Source organism: Pieris napi, chromosome 11 (assembly GCF_905475465.1).
Source record: "Pieris napi chromosome 11, ilPieNapi1.2, whole genome shotgun sequence".
NCBI classification, from domain to species: Eukaryota; Metazoa; Arthropoda; class Insecta; order Lepidoptera; family Pieridae; genus Pieris; species Pieris napi.
Genome location: NC_062244.1, coordinates 7076501 through 7101199, shown reverse-complemented (window position 1 = coordinate 7101199; position 24699 = coordinate 7076501). Strand labels below are relative to the sequence as shown.

Genomic DNA, 24699 nt, shown 5'->3' with positions numbered 1-24699 from the left:
ATTTGTAATAGGAAGGGACTGTGACGAAATCTGGGACGAAGTGAAAGGAGCTGAGTTACTCTGTAACACTTCTAAACTATATTATGGTATATCTGTTCTTTAAGGCCGATTTACATTATCTTAGTGTTTAGGAGAGTGCTTTAGGATAGAACTTTAGTTGAAACATGTAAACGCTACTTGCTTTAGTAAACGCTACGCTAAAGAACTTGCCTTTCAAGTTGTACTAAAGCACTCTCCTAAACACTAAGATAATGTAAATCGGCCCTTAGATATGATTAAATAGGTTAAGGAAAAAATATTATAATATTAAATTAATAGGATTAATAAGACTAGGCGTAAAATCTGACTGGTCTGTTTCAATCATATTTATCTTCCATAATATGTACCTTTGCCCGTTTGAAAGTGAGTTGGAGTTTCGAAAATACTAAACATTTTAGATATATAATAATTAATTAAAAAATAGGGAGGTTTAGAAACTAGGATTTGTGTGTGGAAAGTATGTATTTTTTTCATTTATCACTGATGTAATTTTAGGTCTTCTGAATGAATCTAATATTATCCTTGGATTTGTGTCGGGTCAGTAAACATAAATATAATAACTTTATGAGGAAAAAAAAACAAAACATCAATGAGACAGAAATGTGACAGTTCAATGACCAAAGGCAATGTGATATATTTGATTTATATGGGTAAAGGGATAACTCGACACCACTTAGCTAAATTAAAATTAATGCGAGCTTAAAGCTTGGTCATGGGAATTATAATAATAATGGGTTAAATATGTATGTGTAATTAACGTAGGAACAAATTTTCTTTTAAAATATTGAGTGTTTTTAGGTGATAAATTAATGGAAATTGTACAATGCTAATTTTGGCCAGATTGCGGTTATTAATCGAGATCGTGTTTATATATTTATCTCATTTCTTCAAAGTCGATAAGTAAACCTCTTTTTAAAATTAACAGCATAAAAGTAAAAAATCTTCAAATAATTACTTCAGTTTTCTTATTTTTATCTTATTTCATTCCTTTTTCTATAATCATAGCGAGTCCCATATAATACACGGTTTTTATTCTTAAAGCAAATTTAGTTGCTCAAAATTTTATAGTATTTCGATAAATAAATTACGCGACACCAAATGATAATTAGTATTTTTTACTGGATGAGCGTCTAATTAAATTTAACGCGACAATTTGTTCAATCATTATAGTTTAATTGTATAACCCTTGGCTATAAGTGATGCGCTTTATTCCAGTTAACGTTTTTATTATTTGTTTTTTAACGCAACTGCTTAAAAGGTTAAAATGTCTCATATATGAAATTATAATCATTTAATGGTAAAAGAGTATTAAATACCTGTTTCCTTGCATTTCTGTAGTAATATTGAGGTGAGCCGACATCTTGCGTTTGTCTTTTGTCCTTGGTTTGTTCGGCATCTTTAGTTTTCTTTGTGTCTTCACAAGATGCGCTTAGAGCGAGAGCTGTAACAAATAGAAGACAAAATTTAATCGAATATTCTTAATCATTAATAACATTGACAGCTCAAACCGTAGATTTCCTTTTAAACTTTTACTTCGTTTAGTACCGAAAAACCTACATAATTATTTAACCAGTAGTTTCTTTTCGGTTATATAATACTAGTATATTAATATCTCCATAACATAAACAAAGTAGCCGCCATACGTATCAACGCTTATTGAACAAGAGATACTGTTAACCAATCACAATCAAACGAAACGAATCGTGTTGTCTTTTGTTTTTGAATATCAAGTTATCAATATCATTGCTTGTTTAAACAGTCATAAAAGGTTTTCCTACAATCTATATTACCATTGTATGACGTATGTATATTATTATTATATAGTTGTATCTTAATGGATTTGCATAAAATACACTGAGTACACACTGATATAGAGCTTATAATGATGAGTAATATGATCCGTTCTCCTAAAGCTATTAAACAAATCCAGACAACTTCTAGTTACGGTGTTCATTATTTATCGAATACGTGTAGGTTGTAGTGGCGTTATTAGAGCTTTGTGTGTACAAAGCACAATTAAATGAAGATTATAATTGTCATCTTACATTAATTAGTATTTTATTAATTATACTCTTAGGGTCAGAGTCACAAAGACTTACCAGGAACTATGACTCGTATGTCAAAAATGTATTGGACACTTAACGCTAAATCTCGTTTCTGAGTTTTATATTAGAGGCGAGACATAACATGAGCAATAAATATTACTCATGTATGTCAAATCCAATACATTTTTCATAATAAGCGAGTCTCGACTCTGATCTTTATATTATGTTTGTACATTAAAAAAACATAATAGAATAGTGATGGCTAGAAAATCTAAAGCTAATTAAAATTTCCGGTGTTTACGAACCGAAGATTAAATCGACTGTACGCTAAGCTGACCTTTGCCATAAGCTTAGATTAAGCGAAGGAAACTTTGTAAGTGAGGCAAACAAGGAATGGCTATTTCACTTTACTGAGGATTAAAGCCAAAAAGTGATTACTGTATACTAACTGATGCCTGACTTTGGATTAAGATTATATATGTTACATGACGAAAAAGCTTTTGAAATACATCTAGTAGTGTTTGAGTTTATTAAAATATATGTTATCTTTCGATATGCGATTCTATTACTGTCGGAACAATAAACATGGTGATATTTAATGTGACCTTCTTGCATTTACACCTATGTTTTGCTTGGTTGACTGATCGAGTTTATTATGTCTACCCAGATTTTTGTTGCTGTTTTGTTTTGTTACTTTATATACGTACATCTGTGCGCTCTAATTATTAATCTTAGTTTTACATATTGTTTCTCAGTAAGTGAATTATGTATGCAATTCTTATGGGAAATAAAGTTATTCTTAAACCCATTTTTTTAATAAATATGTTCATGCGCCATTGAGAGACTACAGGACTCGGAAAAAACCGTCCACAACCTAACTTCTACTCCTCTTCCTTCTTCAAGGCTCGTCTGTTGGTTCAGTGCATCGTTTTCTTCCCTAACCGGGTCTTTATTTGACCAAACTGGTCTCTTGATACCGTTGTCCTCTGGACAGTTGAACGATTCACAATTGGCCGCCGAGGTACTTAAGTTTGCGAGTTCTTCAAATCATTGCAGAAGAGTGGGAAAGTATCCCTCAAAACGTTATTGAAATCATCGTGGAAAGCAGAAGAAAGATTCAAGCTGTGATTTTGGCAAGAGCTTATACTCGTTATTACTAATAAGTATTATACATATATATACTTAATATTAAGTATTTACATTTGTAACTTTATTTCATTTAAAAAAGTAAATATCTTCTTGCCTTCATTGTTTGGGCGTGTAAATCGGATTTAGAGAATTACAAAAAATTATTTAAAAATTGCCAGAATTCACATGCGTATTAATTTACACGATTATTGGTATACAGACCACGTCGGAAAATTCATTTAATCAACTCAAATCAGCCTTAGAACGTAATTTTCCTTAGGTGCCCGTTTTTCAAAAGAGTTTATATATATAGATTAATTTAAATATAATACGTAATAATAAAATGAAATCCGCTATTAATTTTCAATAGCTACAGCTCAATTTTCAGTTTAACGAATCGTTAACGCAATATTACTATCTCGTCGCTAAAACTAAAGTGCATTATAACTGAAATTCCGCCATTTACATGAAATAGTCCGAGAGATATGAGATCTATTTCATTTCAGAATATATATTTTTATAATCACAAAGTTATTTTCATCAATGACTACTATATTATTAGACAATATTTAAGATTAATATATGTATAACTAGCTGGTGCCCGCGACTTCGACTGCGAAGGATTAAAAAAAATATTTGTCCGAATTATGTAGCATGAAAGACATAATTTATTTACTTTAAATACCAGAAGCGATAAAAGTATCTATTTTCGTTTGGAAAGCAATTTATTACTATCAAATGTGGATTTGAAATAAATTATCAATTTTTAGTGTAGTCATGGTTAATTATTTAGCTATAATGGTTTACACATAAGACAAAGATATATACTGTGGCGGGATTTTTTGTAGGACTATTGAAGATAAACATTTCCATCATACATTACATATGTGTAACTTTAGCGGTTTTGGCAGCGCACGCCAAAATAGTTCGTAGATGGTAGATATTTCCTACTTACTTGATATTTTGCACAATTCACACAATGTCTTAATAAATTGTAGCCTATATGTTATTCTGATGCATAAGCTATATTATTGTAAAGTTTCATTAAAATCCCTTCAGAAGTTTTTACTTGAAAGAGTAACAAACATCCATCCATACTTATAAACTTTCGCGTTTATAATATTAATGTATAATGTGTACCTAGTAATGTTTGTATAAATGGTGCAAATGGCAGTTTGCGGACTCTAAGCACAGTTGTCCTACAATAAATATTTGCAGCAAACCTAAAGCCCGTAAGATATATGATGAGAATTGTACCGCGACATGAATCATTTGCCAAAATGTGGGTAAATTTCCTTGCACGTAAATAATTTAAAAGTGCTTGTGTTGGCTTAATAGCTGCAGCGTGCGACTCTCATCCCTAAGGTCATAGATTCACTTACTGTGCACGTATGGACTTTCTGTCTATGTGCGCATTTAACTGTCGCTCATACGGTGAAAGAAAATATTGATGAAACCGGCATGCTTTAGACCCAAGTAGTCGGTTGTGTGTCAGGCACAAAAGGCTGACATTATCCTTCATGATCACGAAACAGATACTAAGGCCAAGAATCTAAGGGTCCTAGAGCTTTTTAGGTATGACATTAAAAACTGTTCTACTCATGCATTAAAAATAATAACTTCACTAATTTGATTGTTAAGCCTAATTATTAACCATCTGGATTCAGAGTCGAGAGATAGCCTTGATTTCCGTTTGTGATTAACTTATTGGATTTGACATACTGGAGTCATACTTAGCGCTAAGCTTAGTGTCACTTAGTACTGTCACTGCACATACACTCAACTCAACTAAAACAGAAGAAGGAATATTCTCAAAGCACTTCATAAAAGAAGACACTGAAACCACGGAAGTAAGACGTACAGTCCATCTCGATTTTTACTAAAGTACTGGTTACTGTAGTTAATGTATAGATTTCTTTTTACAACAAACTTTCCGATGTAGTTTCTCACGACTTGAATGCATCCATATGACCTGCTTAAAGTGCAATGTCGTAATGCAAATAAGATTTACAATAAACTGCTTTTTGTTTTGGCCTTGAGATGTGTTTTAATTAAAATTCATGAAGTCCACAATTTTTACTAAAGCGCTTAAATTTACATTCAATTTTGTTAAATTATTTAATTATTGAATTTTTTAATACATTTTATTATTATAATTAAAATAGTGTAACAAAAGTTATGTTTTGGCAAGATTTTTTGCAACCTCTTTAACAATAATCGTTGTAATAATAATAAATAACCAAAAGTCAAATTTATGATCACAAAGCAAAAACCTAATAAATGCATTCGGAGGGACTTAATTTTGTCATATACTGGGATAAGGTGATTAGCAATAACAACATATTTTATAAAAAAAAATTTAGCCATGTCCAAATTATGCTGTAATATAAGCCAGTCATTTCTACTAGTAGGGTTTATAAACAAAACGATTAAAGTGATAAGAATCTTATAGAAACTTAATAAATGCATAAACTATGAATATTATTTAAATGTCTACAAGCAGTCTTGGCCTGAAGGCGAGACTCTGAACCTTGAGTTCGTGCGTCCTGCGCTGTACTAAACCTTTAAACACTAACTCAAGCGCTGAAGGAGAACATTTTGACAACCAAAAGTGGTGGGGAGAGGACAAAACTAACATGCCTTAAGCCCAAAAAACAAACGCGTCTGTCAGGCAAAAGGCTGAATGTATACTTAAGGAAAAAAAAATTTTGAGGCCAAGGCAAAGGTTTGTAGCGCCCCTGATTTTTAGTAATGAATGCTATATTTATAGAGGGTGAGAGCAGCATAAGAAAGATAACATAATAGTGTAATTGTGTCATGGTTAAACGCCGAGATTAGTAAGGGCCAAAGCGCGATCTCTAAAGGGCCTGTATAGTGTATAATGCCGTTGTTCATGGACGAACGGGAGTGCCCGCGCTAGGTCAGCTCGCGTGTCTAAAATGGTTGTCCAAAAATAGTAAAAAATTACTGATATTTTTGTGTGACAAAAGCAGGACATTTAATATAGGTGTCAGACTCTCAAGCTAAATGTAGTTATCTCGCCGCATATTTGATTACTTTCTCGATGCAATCAACAAACTCGATTTATGTTGCTTTTCAATGACATCAAACAAACGACCAGTATTCGAAAAAGGAATAAATGCTTTCTTTTTCTTATTACTGATGACCCGGTGAACTTCGTACATATATTTGTGTCAAAACTTAATACAGCATTTTTGAAGTTATACTTCTTTAGGCGCGTTATGAAAAATTGATGAGAGTGAAATTTTACGCTGCGCGCGCACCGTGACACAAAATTAACAGAATGAAGTTGCCCACGGAAGATGCTACGGCATTGGACATAATTTAAAAATAACATTCGAATAATAATAGAATTTATGTTACACTTAATGTAAGATAATAATAATAAATATTTATTTATTTAATTTTTCAAATGTAAACTGAACTTTATTGACTATAATGACTCCTTTCATTCATTATTTCATTTCATTTCTTATTTAATTGTAATTAATTATTTGCATGCAATCAAAAACTATTTTTAATAATGCCAAAGAAGTATAACTTCTTACGCGCGTACATAAGTACACGCACCCTTTTTTTATTTTTTTACTAGGTACTACAGCTAAAACACAAATTTCTGAAAGCAACTATAAATATATGACCAGCAAGTGACAATTTTATAATTTCTAAAAAGATAAAAAACATAAAACATTTTCTAACTAGAAGCAGTTTTATTGGAAAATTCAACTGTCGTCTTTAGTAATTATTTATGTTTCTCCTTGTTATCGTAATTTTTAACTCGCATTGTATAGGGTCCTGCCCTGCGATTCTGTAACTCACTCTTCGAACTCACACAGCGGTTTTCGCATCGGCGGTCGCTCTGAAAAGTCGTGAAGCAGTCATTTTATGATTTGGCATTCTAATAAACAATAAACTTCAAGCTCCCACCTTTTCAGACTGCCAAATCATAAAATGACTGCTACACGACTGATTTGAGAGCGACCGCCGCGCCGATGCGAAAACTGCTGTGTGAGTTCGAAAAGTGAGTTACAGAATCGCAGGGCAGTTCGATTTCGCGCCTAAATCTTTTGACATAATATATTATTTCTTATGTTACATTCTATATACAAACAAGTCTGAAAACACAATTTGTATTTTTTTTGTAAAAGTATGTGTTACCTTTTTTATAATAATCATGTAGTCAGTATTCTTGAAGGAATTGCTTAGTTTGCTATTCCTTCAAGAATTCTGAATTCAGAATTCTGGCCGCGTTTTGAACCACATATTTATTCTGCGTAGAGTCAAACCATTTTTTTTTTATTCAAGCAATTACATACTTAGATTGTATAGAAAATAATTTAATTTTAAACGTTAAGAAAGTTAAACAGGAAACAGAAACGTGACAAACTGTTTAGAAATTTTAAAAAATAGATCGCAATTCTGCTTTTTCTTTAATTGTATATTGTCTATTCCTTAAATAAACTTTCAAAGACCGCATGGACGCGGTCGACGCCGAAAGTCGAAAGTATTGCGTGCCGCAAAACTAACATTTCCTTATCATTTCGACACAATAAGTCAGCGATAACAAACCTTTGGCACGCACTACTTTTAATTTTCATATTAGTGTCGCTCTAAATAGCATATGCATCGCCACGGCTGTTAATTTAGCTTATTCATCATATTTATCACACATAAATATAATTTGGTTCACAGAATAAACAAAAAGAAAGATTTAAATACATGTCGTTAATTTTCTAATACTGAATTGGAGATAATAAAGGCCTTTTTCATCTTCGATTTACTATAATTACTTTATAATTTGCTTCTTTATTTCCCGATAATTCAAGCCCCAGTAATAAATATCGCAAATAATCTAACAATTTCTATGTAAATTCGACACACAACGAAACAATATTAAAAGGTTGGCAGCAACTGGTAAATAAATGGCCAATTATGCGGCTACATGAGATTCGGTACGCGATGTCAATGTGAAGGTCATGTTAATTTCACTTGGCCGTTCGCGTTTTTGTGTTACGGAGTCACAGTTTTTGTTATATTTGAAGCATATATTTAAATTTAGAATCTGTTCCCCTCTGTGTTCAATGCTCTCATAAGGCGGGAAATGAGTTTCTATGACAATTGTCTTCCACAGAACACTGTTAGCTTGTGTTGTTTGACTTTTTTTAATGAAGTAGAGTTTACAAACTATAGATCAATTTAATTTAATGAATTTTATTTTCGTTTTCCTTTTTTGTCAGTGGAACGAATAATATCAGTATTGGTATCTTCTTATGGAGCCCACTACAACAACTGAGTGGCTTTCTTTGAAGCTTTCAGGCTATATTTAGAAAAAAGAAAAAACTGACCGATCACATTTTCTTCTGTTTTGCACGTATAACGTTAGAAATTTTTTACATCTTATGTATATCTTATGCAGCTGTGGTCAGAGAGACATGTTATGTAAATTACTATTTATATATAGAAGATATTTTATTTGAACATATAGTATTCGTAGTCTGTGCTAAAATTAATAAAAAAAATAGAAACGCATGAGACGAGAGTATACTCACAATTTGTAAAGAAATGCTTATTATTCAAAGATAAGACAGCCTTGAGACAAAAATAATCAGAATATCTTATAAAACTTTTTGGCAAACTCTAGAATGAAGTCAATGTCAATAATATAATTTATACAAGAACAATCTGAAACAATAATGAAAACTAAGATTTAAATATACTTGTAAAAGATAACATACATAATTTGTTGTTAGCTAAATCATCAGTTTTTAAGCAAAGACAATTTAAACTAATGTTATAGATGAAAGAAACTTTGTGAGGTCGTAAATCGGTCGTAATCTTTGGATTCACTGAACCGAAATTGAAATTTATTTTACTAATAGAATGCCACGTTATTAGTGACTGTCATAGACTATATTAACCCGAAAAATTAAGAATTTTGTTGTAGTCTAACATGCAAAGTGAGGCAGAGAGAAAACGATCCAACGACAACCTTTCTGACGATCGCTGCCTTAACGATGAGAGATATATGATTGAGTTCTATAGCTTAATAATGCCTACAAAAATAGTCATAGACTTTAATATTATATAAGTCTTAGTCTTAGTGTATCTGTCTGTATGTTCGCGATATACTCAACAACTACTGCACGGAACATTGCCCACGTTTGTGATGACAGATGGGTGAAAAAGACCCTTACTTGGAATGATCCAGAGAAGACGAAATAATAATAAATAAGAGAAGACGCCTACCAGAATCCTGGGATAAAAGGGATAGCGGGGAAGGATTGGAAAATGGTGGCGAGGGTGAGAGACAATTGGAGGAATTTAGATAGTCCTTCACTTTCCTGGAGGTCGTGTACTATTGTGAAACATAATTACATGGACTTAATGTAATCGTGATTATGTAGTACTAGAATGCAGTTTTTTTTTTATTGCGGTTCACCAATATCTTGAATGATTCATACAAAAAGGTTAAGGTATATATATTGTCAATGGTCACGGTTGACCATGCGAAGGACGCTAGAGATATACAAAATTTATATGGGATCAATCGAAAATAGTTTTACGCAAGTCACTGTCCTAATTTGTAAGCTTCAATTGATTTTCGAATGTCAATGACCGATTTGAAACTTGCAAATCACAACTTCCGTATAACTTTGAACATTCCTTTGTGAAGTGTTTTGGCAAATTGAATTAGATTCACTGGTTTATAAGATCTTTGGAGATGGCGGAACTCTCAATAAGGTCATTGGGGATTTAAATTATAATTAGGTTCTGCGTAATAATATGCCTATTAGCCTAAAATATTTACTTTCAATGAATGTTATTTATGAATATGACTTGAAGAATTCTTAGATTGATTTTACCGTTTTTATACTTAAGTGGTACAAAAGTGTTTGCTTTTTAATGTTACAGCTTTTTTTTAAACCCAGACAAAATCTTTACTTAAAATTTCACAGAGAAACACATAATTCGTAGTTATATGAAATTGTTGGAAAGTAAAATTAATCTGTAATTGACCAAAGAAGTTTGAATGATAACTAAGTTAGTGTAGTACAATCTACCGAATAATAATATGTTAAATTGTAAGCAGTAAGCTGAGGTTCACAATCTTTCGACAGTTTATAATCTCGCGAGATAGATTATAATCTAACGGTGTTTACAATTTTACGTTAACATATATAACTCAAACAAAATGTGAAAAAAACTTTCACGTTTCGTAATGATCAATTTATGATTTCGTCACATTTTTAAAATTGCCATAAACAAAACTGTTATTATTTAGCCTAGCGTATAAACAGAGAAAGTGTCATTGCGGTCAAGTGAAACACAATTATATGTCCAATTTATATAACAAACGACCGAATGTGGGAAAATTACAGTCTGCGCGCACCTGGCTGGAAAAAATATATTTTAAATTATGAGAAGAGACAAAACACTTTTTCCATGCATTGGTTATATAAGAACTCAGGCCATATACAATAAAGGTATATAACTATCTTCTACATAATATAAAACGAGGTTTTTACTTTGCGTTCCTTCACAGTCTGTGCTGAATTAATTTTATTTCAAAAACCTTCGTACCGTATAAAAGGTATTAATCTTGCCTGATCGGAGCACATTTCTCAAGAGCCCGCGTAGGCATAAAAGAAAATTGCTGCGTAATATCGATGCAATAATAGAGAGTCTGATAACATCTCATTAGTGGAGATAAGATGAATCACTCAAGCGTGGTAGTGCTATGCTATAGATAAGAGTATTTATTTGAAAAAAGAAATCCACTCTAGTCCAAAATTAATGACTTTAGATATACAGTGTAAACTCTATATAACGACACTCAAGGGACTTTGCCTATTGCGACGTTACAAATAGTTGCCGTTAAATGGAGAGAAAAATCCGTATTAGAAAAAAGAAAGTTTATTTCAGACTAGTGTTAATAATTACATAAAAACAATTCGTATTTGAACGCTATTGCGTTGTCTGTTATTTTTGTACTCTACCAGTTGTTAGGTTGTATTTTTTTTACTTCTTTAATTCATTCATTCGTGATAAAGCACGTCATGCAAGCATGCGCAATTTGTAAAAAAAAAAGAACGGATTTCTTGGAAAGTTCGGTACGTATGACGAGTACCGACAGTCGGGTTTATTTTTCGCTAGGTCAATAAAGCGACAAAACAACGTACACAGCTCCGCAGTTTTAACTAATTTCGGCAACTTAAAAAGTACTCTTTAGTATTTAATTGTTGTTGTAATTGAGGGTGGGTATAATGCTATGTAGAGTGTATCATTGTATGGAAGACAAGCTAAACCAACCAAAGCCGAGTGATTTCGACGCTTTAGGGGGTTTGTCCAGGAACGTTACATGGGGTTTACACATGATTCGAAGTTTAAATCAATGTTGAATAGTAATGAAATATTTGCTTATTGAAGGGTGAACACGAAAGTATGTTTACATTATTTGTAGCTTCACACTATATATTATGGATCTCCTAACTAGGGTACTATTTCTATTGAGAGACGGGAGATATACTGTCATCGTTGGGACACAAGTTCACATTCTATTCCATAACTCTTACACTAAGATGGCACGGATGACTGACACGACCACAGTATCTTGAGACAGTAGTTTAGTTAGTATATTCTATGAGAGGTTCATTGAATATACTTTATATCTTTAATTGTAATATAACCAACTAAGGGCCTTAATACTTATATATACTTCCTACAACTTTTAGCAATAATTATAACTACAGAACAGCGTTACACGCTTGGCTAGGCAAATTTCATATAAACGAAACGAATTAATTCGAATTTTGTCAAAATTATTTGTTTCGGTTGAGTTATCAATTATACCTAAGAATAAAGAGAATAAGGTACTATTTGGATGTCCAGTGATGTCACACAGAACACCTAAGAATCGCATTAAAGAAAAGGAGCCATGTTTAACTACTTATTACGTATAATTTGCAAGCAAGGCAGGACTCTAATTGATTACTTTCCTTTTCCGAACAAAACAAATGGGCGTTGTTCGAATCTGGCTATAAATATCCAATTTACCAGGGTTGATACCAGACCAGACAATTAAAAAATATATTCTAAAATTGAATTGAAATGTCCGAATAGTCCGAAATATGCCTCTAAATCTCCTCCTAACCCTTATTTTTTCTATGGTTTTCATAACTACTACTAATAACTAGTATAACCACAATCTTTATGACGCACAGAAGGGTCGCAATAGCATCACTTGAAAAATCAATCAATGAACCCGATGGTAATTCGCTACTCGATTTGATTGTACATTTATATAATTTTTTACCAATATATTAAATGTAACAGCCCTTATTCGTCTTATAAAGTAGGTAAAATTTATCTTCCGTTTCTGCATACTGAAGTTATAGTAAGTATATAGTAGTAATAAGAGAATAAACAAGTAATAACGTGTACTTATTTGAAGTTATTACAATTCTGTATTGTACATTGACATTTTATGGCTGCTAACAGAAGAACAAGATTGAATAAAGAGCCTCTAGTACATAGTATAGTATACTCGTAGTAGTGTGGACTCAGTATAGGCAATTAAACGCACATTTGGTCCGTTGTGCGTTAAGTCCAAAGAAGAAGCTAAGAAGTTTTCTGGACACTTCGCAGGCTACACGGGCGACCTCGCTGCTCCGAAAATTTCAGCTCGTTGGGAAGCCACGCATTCCAGGACTCGTGGTTTCACGTGGGTGACTGATTCCTCTCCGCTGAAACAGCACAAGGGACTGTCTATCGCGCCGAGGACAGATAATTGTACCTATCATTATTTTGAGATTAATTCAGTCGAGGTTTAGAAGTCGCTTTGACACTGGCGGGTTTACTGCTAGCAGTGCCATTTTGGACTGGCTGCGGTACGCGTTTTGCGATCAACGGTGATTTTGGAGTTCTGTGGATCTTTGGTCAGTTCAGCACCTGCGAGTAGGGCAAGGTAAGGTACGGGCTTGCCGGAAACATTCTGGATCCTCTGTTTGTCACTCGTCTGCATTATTGCCAAGAGATCCACTGTCAGGTAGCCCTGTTTGTCAGGGTTAATGCCTCCAGTGGATGGTAGTCTTCACTCTTTCTTTGGTCTTTTTGTTTCCTAGCAGTCAGATACGAATCGCCTCCAGTACAATAAAATAAAGTAACATAACTATAAAAGTTATATACTATATTACTTCATTGTCAACTTACTTTTTAAGGTTGCAAAAACGCGACACAAAAGACTTACGTTAGACCTAACAATAGTAAATTAACGATCGCAAAATTAATAACATGAAAATATTTCTGTTAATTACATTGCAATTATTAATTTGAAGGAATTCGTACACAAAACAATGGTAACAACGAGGTCGCTACCATTGTACCAATTCTCACACACATTAGCCCACATCTCAAGGCCAGAAAAGATAGGTATTATCTGTGAGAAATCGAATCTAAATTTGCCTCAAGTAAACAGGCTTCGACACTGAACTAAGTTTAAAGATGGACACAACTCCAAAGACATCGTACTATTTTCTGTAACTAAACATCATTTCTTTTATATGCCGATATAGATAAAGTAGAGAAGAATAGCTATGTCAAAAACCGCTGAAGAATGTTAGTTGTCAAATACGTAACTTGACTCATATATAACAAGTGACAGATTATATAACTTTTCTTAATTAATTCTGTGATCGTAATATCGTCCGCTCTATTTACCAAATTGCTTCGATATTTGAATACCTTTGACAAGTCAAATTATAATTCGAAATTCGAAATTTGAATTATGATGTGAATTCAATTAATTACAAATGTAGAGGTCAAAATAGGATTGTAACACGGGCTGTGTTCGACAAATTGAAGAAATTATTATTCAAATTAGATACCTTGATGTTTGAAGTTTCTTAAAAGACTTTCATATCATTAACGCGGCGCTTTTTTATGTTTAAAATTATGTAAATTACAATATCCCAATTAGCAGTATAAAGTATATGTCAACGTTGTTGTAAATATAATTAATCGGTATGGATTTAAGGGGCAAGCATGCGTTAACTATCAGATTAATCAAGCGTAATAGCAAGTCATGCGTTTCTTAATACTATAGTATTAACATTGCTCCAACAAAGTAGAAATGTTGCGTGGAAGCCCGGAAAGAATACATTGAAATCTTAACTAGAATATTTTTTAATACATTTTTATAAAAAGACATTCAATTTCTAACATCTTTGCTATCTAATACAAAAAAGGGTGTACCATTAAAGGCGTGAGACGTGCCCGAGAGACTTCTAGGATAGCACTGGACTCTCGATTAAACGTTTAGCTTTTTTTTTTCATAATAATATGAAATCATATCAACAGATTTAAGTTGGCGCCTAGTAGATAGTACCGGTGACCCCAGAGCTGGCACTTTCCTGGCTCAACGAATAAGTATCGCAATACAGTGAGGAAATGCGGCCAGCGTTAAAGGTATATTGCCATAGGGACCAAACTTTTAAAATTTGTTTTGATTTTCATTTTAATTATTTTAAATTACTTCATTATTACTTTGTAGGTTAAGAAAATACTGTATTGGTGTGTTAAATAATAAATAAAATACTAAATTATTTATAAGTCTGGTTGATAATTAAAAATATATAAAAATAAACATTAAACGCATATTATCAAATGGACACGAAGTACTATTACTAGTATTTAATGTGTGTCAAGGTAACTAAGGAGTGGTTTTCAAAACGATTGCAGGAACATTAACTTTCTTTACGAGAGACATAAAACGTATAGATCTTTAAAAGTTACGTATCCGTCGATCAAAAGAGTCCGTTTTATGGACTAAAGATTATGAGATGGGTTCACGAAAGCTTCGAACCCTTATTTTAGTGTGATTTTTATTTTTATGAAAGTAGGATTGCAACATTCAATTACTATATAGAGGGACAATTTGTTTTTATAAAAGATCTTCGGGTTTATTATGCAATTTCTGGTACATACAGAAGTAATTTTTGTTTTATAAATCTTTCAAATAATAAAATGTGTAGTCAATGTATGAAATAATTGGTGCAATACCTACTGCAAAGTTATGTATCAGTATTATTATTGTATTATCAAATTATATTAATACAGTGATTATGATACCATCGTCGCAATCAGACCGTTGTTTGCCATATTCCCTTCAATGAAGATCTTTATAACATCCTTGACAACGCCAACATCGTCTAATTCATAAAATGCAACAGGCTCAAGGACCTTACCGAACTCTCATCCTGGCGGCAAAAGAAAACCCGGTAAACCGAGGATGCGTTGATGGGATAGAGTTGTCAAGGACCTCGAAGAAATAGGTGTTGGGAGTTGGACGAAAAACCAGGCGATAGATTTCGATAGCAAAAGATATTTACGGAGGCTAAGGCATAAGGAGCTATACAGCCATTGATAATGATAACGATTATTATTAAATAAGTAGAAACAGAGTAAATTATTATTAAATAAATAGTACAGAAATAAAGTTATTTTAAACCTAGTTACGTAAAAGAATCAAGGAAACCTGTTATATGACACACATGAGTGTTGTTCCCGGCGAATAAATCGAAACTATGTTATTAGTTTTGTGGAAATCGGAAGATGATATCAATATATGCTATATTATCAATATATACTAATTCTCAATTTTTCTTATACGCAGTTCCAATTTTAAAATAACGAGTTCTCTTTACTCTTTGTAAGCGCCTGGATAGTTATAATGCACTTTTAAAAATCGAATCGTCGCTCGCTGAATTCTGATTAGTCAACGGCAACCTTAGAAACACAAGCGACACGATCAGTAATTTGGTTCATATATGAACCTTATTCAAACAGCGTTGATATCTTATGTAGTTGCTTGAACCGATAAAAATTTCAAAAGACTTTTTAATTTTATACATATCTAAGTGCAATGAAATTACCCAGTCTTAATAAGCACATCGGAAGATGATATCAATATAGTATACTAATTCTCAATTTTTCTTATACACTGTTCCAATTTTAAAATAATGAGTTCTCTTTACTCTTTGCAAGCGCCTGGATAATGCATAATGCACTTTTAAAAATCGAATCGTCGCTCGCTGAATTCTGATTGGTCAACGGCGTCCTTAGAAACACAAGCGACACGAACAGTAATTTGGTTCATATGTACCTTATTCAAACAGCGTTATGTAGTCGTTGAACCGATAAAAATGTCAAAAGACTTTTTAATTTTATACATATCTAAGTGTTATGATATTCCCCAGTCTTAATAAGCACATTAAAAGCCATGTTCTATACTTAATTGCCAATTTCCTAATTGGTTCACTCCTGTCAAAGAGTGTTTCCTAACGAATCATGTCGTAAGTTTTATCAAGCCTTAATAAATATAATTAACCTTTCGGAAATCACTTCTGAAGTCAATTTCAATAAATGGGACGGACTGTGAAATTTGTCGACGCGATAATGTGTAATTTTAACGTTGGTGGTCTAGTAAAGATCAAATTGCGTTTTATTTAGCATCTTACTACAGATTTAATAGACTTTGGACATTATAATACAAAAATACTAGTCAAACTTTTTCCACCTTCTTTCACTTGCGTGTCTCGCTGGCTTGTATTTGTATAGAAATGGTCACGTGACTAAAAAAAATTGTGAGCAAAAACTTCTGTAATTTAACTTGTAATTGACGCTGATTTTATTAATGTATAAAAAAAATAAACATATAATTAAAATTCATTTTTATTTGAGAAACAAGTTAAATTCATCCTAACTTTGGTAAAGGGATGATCCTAAATCGAAATTAAAATCCATACGTTTCGTACCCTTTGTTTCAAACAAAATTAATTATCATTTATCTGACGGGATCTAATTAAATAAGTTTTAAAATTAACCTTTATGTGTATTTACTGCGTAATATATGCAGGAGAAGCAAGTACAACTCATCAGCTATCTTTACCTTACAGAGTCTCTCAGTACAAAATACTATCTAAAATATTTAAAATTTCTTCCAATTTTAATGAATGATATTAACTTTGTTTTATAGTCGTGATTAATTCATATGATACAATATGCATGCTTAAGGTATAAAAATAGAGAATGTGTACGGATACAGAGAGATGTTATAGACTATCTCTGGATGTAGAGGTTAAAATAATTCCTGGAATCTAAAAAATATTATTAATATAGCTTGAATGAATGTAGCTTGCGGGCATTAGCCGACGTATTAATAGAAGGCTGTGTTATAAAGTAAAAGGAAGCCTGTGTTGACGTTGCCCCATAGGATATTACGTATGAACTAACTTCGATCGAGATATGGAAAATAGATTTATTTTCTCGTTTATTTATTAGGTTTATATATTATGCTGTTATAAAATTTGATAAACGGTTCTTGTACTAGAGTAAATATTTGCATACGCAGAGGAAAGTCATTCCTGTAAATAATTTGTTGTATATCTTTAAATATATAAATAATTTGTGCGTGTGTTTAGCAGAAATTGACGGCTGGACAGATTTTTATGAAATTTTTTGTGTTTTAGAAATAGAAGCTTTTTTTAAGTTTCAAATGTTTGTATTTAAGACATATGTGACATATTTGGGGTTCGCTAGTTTAATATAATATGTTTTTAAGTCTCAAATTATAAAATAAAGTCATAATGCTTATATTATACACATAATATTTTAAATCCAAACTAAATACATCTGAAAGTAACAATGACTCACGCCATTTCCATAAATTTTTATTAGAGAGATCGTATGAATTGTCGAAGTGGAGGAGCTTATTTGTAATAATTTTAGAAAATGTATTTTGATAAAATATATTATTGTGATTTAAAAGGTCTCTTCAACGGGGCATGGGACAAATTTCTGCGTACTTAAGACAAGTTGCCTGAAACAGTTATTGTTTCACCGGGATCTATTATTTACGCACGCATAATTTTCATACTTTGTCCATTGTGTGAACTGGTAATAGGATTACTATTTGTGTCCGAATTTAATTGTTTCATGTGTTTATTCAAAGCCGCTCATAAATTAAATATATTATATAATTTGTAAACTATGAGGGTGAGCAATTATTAAAATTAAATTAAAAACATTAATGTATTTAATCAATTTAAAAGGACTTTGAAATCACACATTAATAATCCAGAAGACTAAATTAGACGGTGACGTGCAATAATAATTTAATTCAGAAGAAAATAAAATTGTAACTATAGTCGTATTTTTAATTAGACGAAGCCAACTGACAGTAGCTAATGTCACTTTGTAAATTAATGTTGCCATATTTAAAGTAATAGTGATGCGTTCAGTTCTTGTTCAATCAGATGAATGAACAATGAGTGTGAATAGTCAATCATTTCAAACAATAAAAGAATATTATTTCTATTTCAAAATTGTATAAAAGTGCTCTGATATAAGTTTGGTACTAGTACTATGTAACTACAATCAGTTTTTTGACGTCTTATTACAAAGCGCGGCGCGGCGACTAGTGCCATCACCGATCATTAATTCACGGGTTTTTACTTTGTCACAACACTATTTTTATTTCATCAAAAACTGACAACACCGTAAACGTCAGTTGACTTCGTCTAATTAAAAATTCGACTATAGGTATTCATGTTAAAGTTCTTTAACCCTGGAAAGATAGTCTGCGTAAAATTTACGCATGCGTTTTCGAATAATTGCTCTATCTTTCTAATTAGCGCGAATCCATAGCTGTGCGTTTAGGACATCTCATTCGTCATTGGGAGCTGCCGCGTGACGTAAGTGTCAATAAGGTAAGTGCCACCGATTTTGAAATATAACGACCGCGTGAGTCAAAATTACGCATGATTATCTTTATCGTGACTTTTATGATTTTGGCTTATATGACAGTTTTAGTACTGTTTTAATACTTTATATCATAACTAATATTATAATTTCATTTCTAAAGATATTGAGGCAAATATATATCACAATGGGGAGTATCAATTTCAACGAACACGAAATCCTGGCCGCTCTTATGCAAAGTGATGACGAGCTTCCGTGTGAGGACACCGACAGTGAAGTAGCGGACCACGTTTAAAGTTTTCTTTTTTTTTAAGTAAAAATAAAAGGAGTTTAAAAAATTTTCTGCAGTATTAATTATTCTAATATATGTGTATATATAATAACATACAATTCATTAAAATAAACTATTAAACCTAGACCTACAACTAATTCAAATTCTTGCGTAAATTTTACGCATGATTATCTTTTCCGTATTACAAAATATGATTATCTTTCTAGGGTTAAACATTATTTAATAATTAATTTAGTTGATTTTTTAAAATTATTGTTTAATATTTAAATATGTTATTCCTATAATAAATTTCGTTCCTATAATAAGTTTGTTTATCTTTCGGGTGTTTGAAACTTTTAAAATGAAATAGTTTATATATTTAAAGAAATAAAATAAATTTCGTTTCTCTATACAAATGTAATAATAGTAAAATTAACCAAATCAAATTTTAAGGTTTTTTATACTAAATGTGTAGTTAAATTTGAAAGGCGTAGTTTCCATTTAGATTCAATGCCGATAGGTTTGTATGTAATTGAACTCGATTAAATCCTCCTTCAACTTTAACCTATTAACTGGTTTACAATTTGTTTATTAAAATAATTGTTTGTTATTTTGTAGTTATTTCTTTTTAACCTACATCGTGATTTCATAATACATGTAATAATAATCGTGGCATGAAATTGAATTTTTTGAATGAATTTGATATTTTTTATAGAAAAGAAGGTAAAGCTCTTAGAACCTTGCTTACCTTACCTTTGTGTTTAAGACAATACAGTACCTTTACGTTTGCCTTCCGTAGGAGCAACTTTAATTGTGTACCTACTCCATTGACAGCCGTCATTCGAAGGGAGGACCTAAAGTTTGAGGGTCGCACGCTTATGACACTATATACTAGGCCAACACTGTTTGTAAAAATAAAGTAAAGCTTTGGTGGCAGTAGTCAAACTTCTACATCACTAGTTTTAGAAATGTCATAAGGGTTTTTTCACCGGAAATCGAATCTGCAACCTACGAATTAGCTGTATCTGTATTTCCTGTGAAGTTCCTTAAAATTGAAATGAAGGTTATAATTTTAATTTATGTATTGTATAATTTTGTTAATTCAGAACGGAATTGAATTTCATTGTCACAATTATAAATTCGGAGAAATTCGTTTAATTAAATGCTTTTCTGAAATCCACGTGAATTCCATTTCTTGTTAGGAACCAAATTGTTCACAGAATTGTGTCAAATGCTTAAACGGGTTAAAATGTTTAATTATAAATTTATCATATAGTGTTATTCAACATTCTAAAACCGTTACAATTCCGTCGAACCAGGCCGTAGAGTAGGTAAGTGTGGTTCGAGTAAACAAAAGTTATTATGCTAAGTGACCTTACTCGGCCATAATAATAATTGAAACAGAACTAAGTCCAACTCATTGAACTACCTACGTACAATAAAATTATTTTAGATAATAACACTGTTATTACTAATCTATCCTTTTTTGTGATTTTATTAGGATTGTTACGCCCGAACCCAATAACTGAACGAACTCAATCCATAATCCACCATCTGAGATAGTAATCTTACTCCAAATATTGTAATACTGTGCCAATAGCCAATCGTCGGATTGTAATAGCCATCTGTCGATACAAGCTATCCATGGGAGGTCGTATCTGTGTCTGTGGACCTTTGTATGAAAATGACAATTCAGACGATTTCAACAGTTAATTATTTTAACAGATTTTAACTTATTATGTTGTCTTGTTATGTTTTAAACATACACATGTATATTTTAACGTTATTTGTACGGTTTTATTTGGTTTACATTGATTATCAAATATTAGTGAAAACTCGGTAAAATGGAACGACAAAGAGCATTTTATCCGTCGCCAAAAATGGATTGTCTTCGTAGGGTTTGATTATTGGGATGCAGATAGGAGATCGATCGACTGTCACGGTCTGATCTCAGAATGATTTCAATCTGAGATTGTGAATTGATTATTGGGTTCGGGCGTAAATCGACAATTTGGCTGAGAGAGACGAAAAAAAAAAGGCCTGACGTAAAAGATTCAAACGCTCTAGAAGTCTGTAATAAAAATGTCCTTTTATTTGTATCAACATATATCTTACCTATTTATTAAGGTATGTTCACAGTAAATCGCGGGAAAACGCCGCGTGACTTATGTGATATTTTTACCCGAAATATATTAACGTGTCCTTCAGCTGTAAAGGCGCGAAATGAATATTCTGACAGCCTTTCGTCTATTACCACTTTATATTACATCCCGAGCGTTAAGACATTCCTATTTGGTTCGTGAGAATTTTTCTTCATTCACTTTTTGCTCGTAAAATGTTTTTTATATTCGTACATTATTAGGTTCACAATGACGTGTACAGACAGTTGGATTGCTTTGTACATTTTTAAATACATGAACCCTTTAGAAGTACTCAAATGATTTCATGTTCCTCATTTATTTGACTTGTTTTAGTCAAATATTATATCCCGCTCTATATAACTTGAAACATTAATTAAAACTTAGTTTACAAAAGATAATTAAAATCCCAATGTAAATGTTTGAATGAAATATTATCATGAATGTAACCCTCTTTTGAGGTTTTAACAGACAGGGACGGTTTTTGGAAAGATATTTTTTTTAAATTTCTAAAGCTTCTGTTCGTTATTGTTTCGTAACATTTCTAACAATTTCAAAAGAGGTTTATAATAAGACGCCTGTTATTCAATAAGTAGTAGAAGCCTACGCTGAAAGACAAAGGTTAATTATAATTGGATATAATATTAAATATCGTCGTAAACTTATATAAAAATAACTATTAAGAAAATGTATAACGGAGTTTTATCAATTTAATATGAATTTAACATGTATCTTCTATAAAAAGGACTAATAGTTCATTAATAAATTTATCAATACGATTACAGTTATTACAATTATTCTACGATTCATTAATTTTAAGATACTTAATGAGTTACATTTTTGATTGAGATTGCGAAATGTCGTAAACCTTTGAAATGAATGATCCAAACATGTGTTTATTATCCGTTTCATTAATTCCTTTAAAGGCGAGTGGTCAAAACTTTTGCGTTTATATTCTCAACAAACATTTTAACAGGACCGCATAATACGGTGTTGTGTTCATAATTAGTAATTTTAGCAAATTACCGAAAGTCGTAACAAATTTCATAAACAGGAACTCGGTTTCACAATGCGTAAGGCCCGCTATGGGAACGATCGCTATCATACAATGTACCAGTAAACCAACCTGCATTGTTCCTAACGGAAATATAATTATGTGTGAAAGATCATTGTGATCTAAATTTCGATTAGATTTGCGAGGTCTTTATATTGTTGCTGAGCATACTTCAAGAATTTATTGAATAATTTTACCCTCTATATCCCAGAATACAGTCTATTAGAGCATTGATAATGGCTGAGAGTGGTGGTTTAGAGCGAGACTCTTAACCCGTGAGATCGTAAAATAAATATACCAAAACCAAAGATTGTAAGCTAAACCAGTTGGAAGCAGTTCAAAGAAGTTGAAGGTGGAATAATCTAGGCTTGCCCTGTTACCATATAGAGACCATTATATACCATCGAAGATATATAATTTGACATGTCAAATTGCCCGAGATTTGGGCGGTTATGATGTGGATTATATGAAAATTGGGTTTTTGCGATCTGGTTTTGATCCATCGATTTTCGTCGTATAGTGTAGACGTTCCCAACTCCGCTAACCTCTTCGTTCTCAGCTTATAATTATTATATAAAATTGCCGTTTCATTTTAATGTATACATTTAGCTCAATTCTAAATTTAAAGTTTGGTGGATTTTTAAAAGTATGTTCCACTATGATCTCCTTCATTTGGACTTTTTTGTTTAAAAGAGTACTTCCCAGATGTCATAAAGCCCGGATATCTTATTCTTCTTAAAATTTTAGAGGCAATCGGAAAGCTCAATTAAAAATTATAAAAAAAAATCAGTGGCGCTAAAACCTTGCGATACGTCTTTTTAGTAAATTTAGAACTTCAATTATAGTTTATCAAATTTTATATTATCATACAATCACTAGAGTATCGAGAATTATATATTAGATTATCGAAAAATACCTACAATTCATCGTACATTTTCAAAGATATTTTATATGAAACACAAATATAAAACCAAAATGTTATGTGACCCCAAAATACAAAGAAGAGCTACGAAATTGAAACCGGATATATTTGAATTATTGGAAATCGTCGAAATAACGACCCGAGGATATTGTACGATTTTCGGAATTTCAGGGAATATTGAGGAAATGACAAAATTGTGCTCAATGGATATTTAATGAGTCGGAATAATATTTTATGAATACATTGCATATACATGTCACCGTAAAATTGTAAACACCGTTAGATTGTAATCTATCTCGCGAGATTATAAACTGTCGAAAGATTGTGAACCTCAACGAACTGCTTACAATTTAACGTATTATTATTCGGTAGTTATATGAAATTGTTGGAAAGTAAAATTAATCTGTAATTGACCAAAGAAGTTTGAATGATAACTAAGTTAGTGTAGTACAATCTACCGAATAATAATACGTTAAATTGTAAGCAGTAAGCTGAGGTTCACAATCTTTCGACAGTTTATAATCTCGCGAGATAGATTACAATCTAACGGTTTTTACAATTTTACGTTAACATACACATTTAATATAGATATTAATAATGATAAGTTAAATAAAGGGAACAATAAAGCTTAGACGTTTTATCTTTCTTGGCTCATTCTGTCAGTTATTATTGCCTAACTGTCAGATTTATTCCTTTATAATCTATACTTGAACCTCTTCTCAGTATGCAACCCAATCTTAATCTGGCTTACACTCTTTACAAAACTTTTGTGCTTGACACAAAATAATAAAAACAGCATTACTATACATTCAAAGTAATAATGAAGTAGTTTACGATAGCTTGAAATCATAACAATCCTTCATTAAGACTTAACTCCTAAGTAGTACTACTACTACTAACCGCTAACTATTGGTAGATAATTGCTGTATACGAATTACTAATACAGAAATTTACTTACACGATGCAAAAAAAAGAATATTATTCTTATTTTTAAGTCTAGCACAATTATTTTCTGATTAACTTGTATATAATGTTACATTAATAAAACACAATTTGTTAATATATGATAGACAAATTTAAGGTAACAGGTGAGCAATTACTCCAATTTGTCCACTCCACGTGATGTTGCCCACGGGACAGCGTTATTAATATTGCTCTAACCACGTGCTGACTTACTGTACAAGAACGAAATTAGTGAGTAGATATGTATTTAACCTATACTAAAATAATTTATAGTGAACTATTTGTATTGTAACGAATAAACTCGACTATACTGCACAGATTAAAAAACTTTTACCTATATAATGCTACATTATCCCGTTATT

General features: G+C 31.9%; 1 protein-coding gene and 1 long non-coding RNA gene across 3 annotated transcripts in view; one reads left to right on the top strand and one right to left on the bottom strand.

The window, feature by feature from the left end:
- The window catches only part of LOC125054046, a 35880-nt gene that overhangs the window by 7442 nt on the left and 3739 nt on the right, over window positions 1-24699 (bottom strand). For both annotated transcript variants that reach the window (XM_047655713.1, XM_047655714.1), the window contains exon 2: window positions 1356-1480. In XM_047655713.1, the coding sequence (XP_047511669.1) occupies window positions 1356-1480 (125 nt within the window). The remainder of the gene's footprint in view (window positions 1-1355; window positions 1481-24699) is intronic.
- Window positions 18847-19329, top strand: LOC125054047. Its single transcript, XR_007117658.1, has 2 exons — window positions 18847-18997; window positions 19153-19329. It is a non-coding gene; the product is annotated as an uncharacterized LOC125054047 (long non-coding RNA).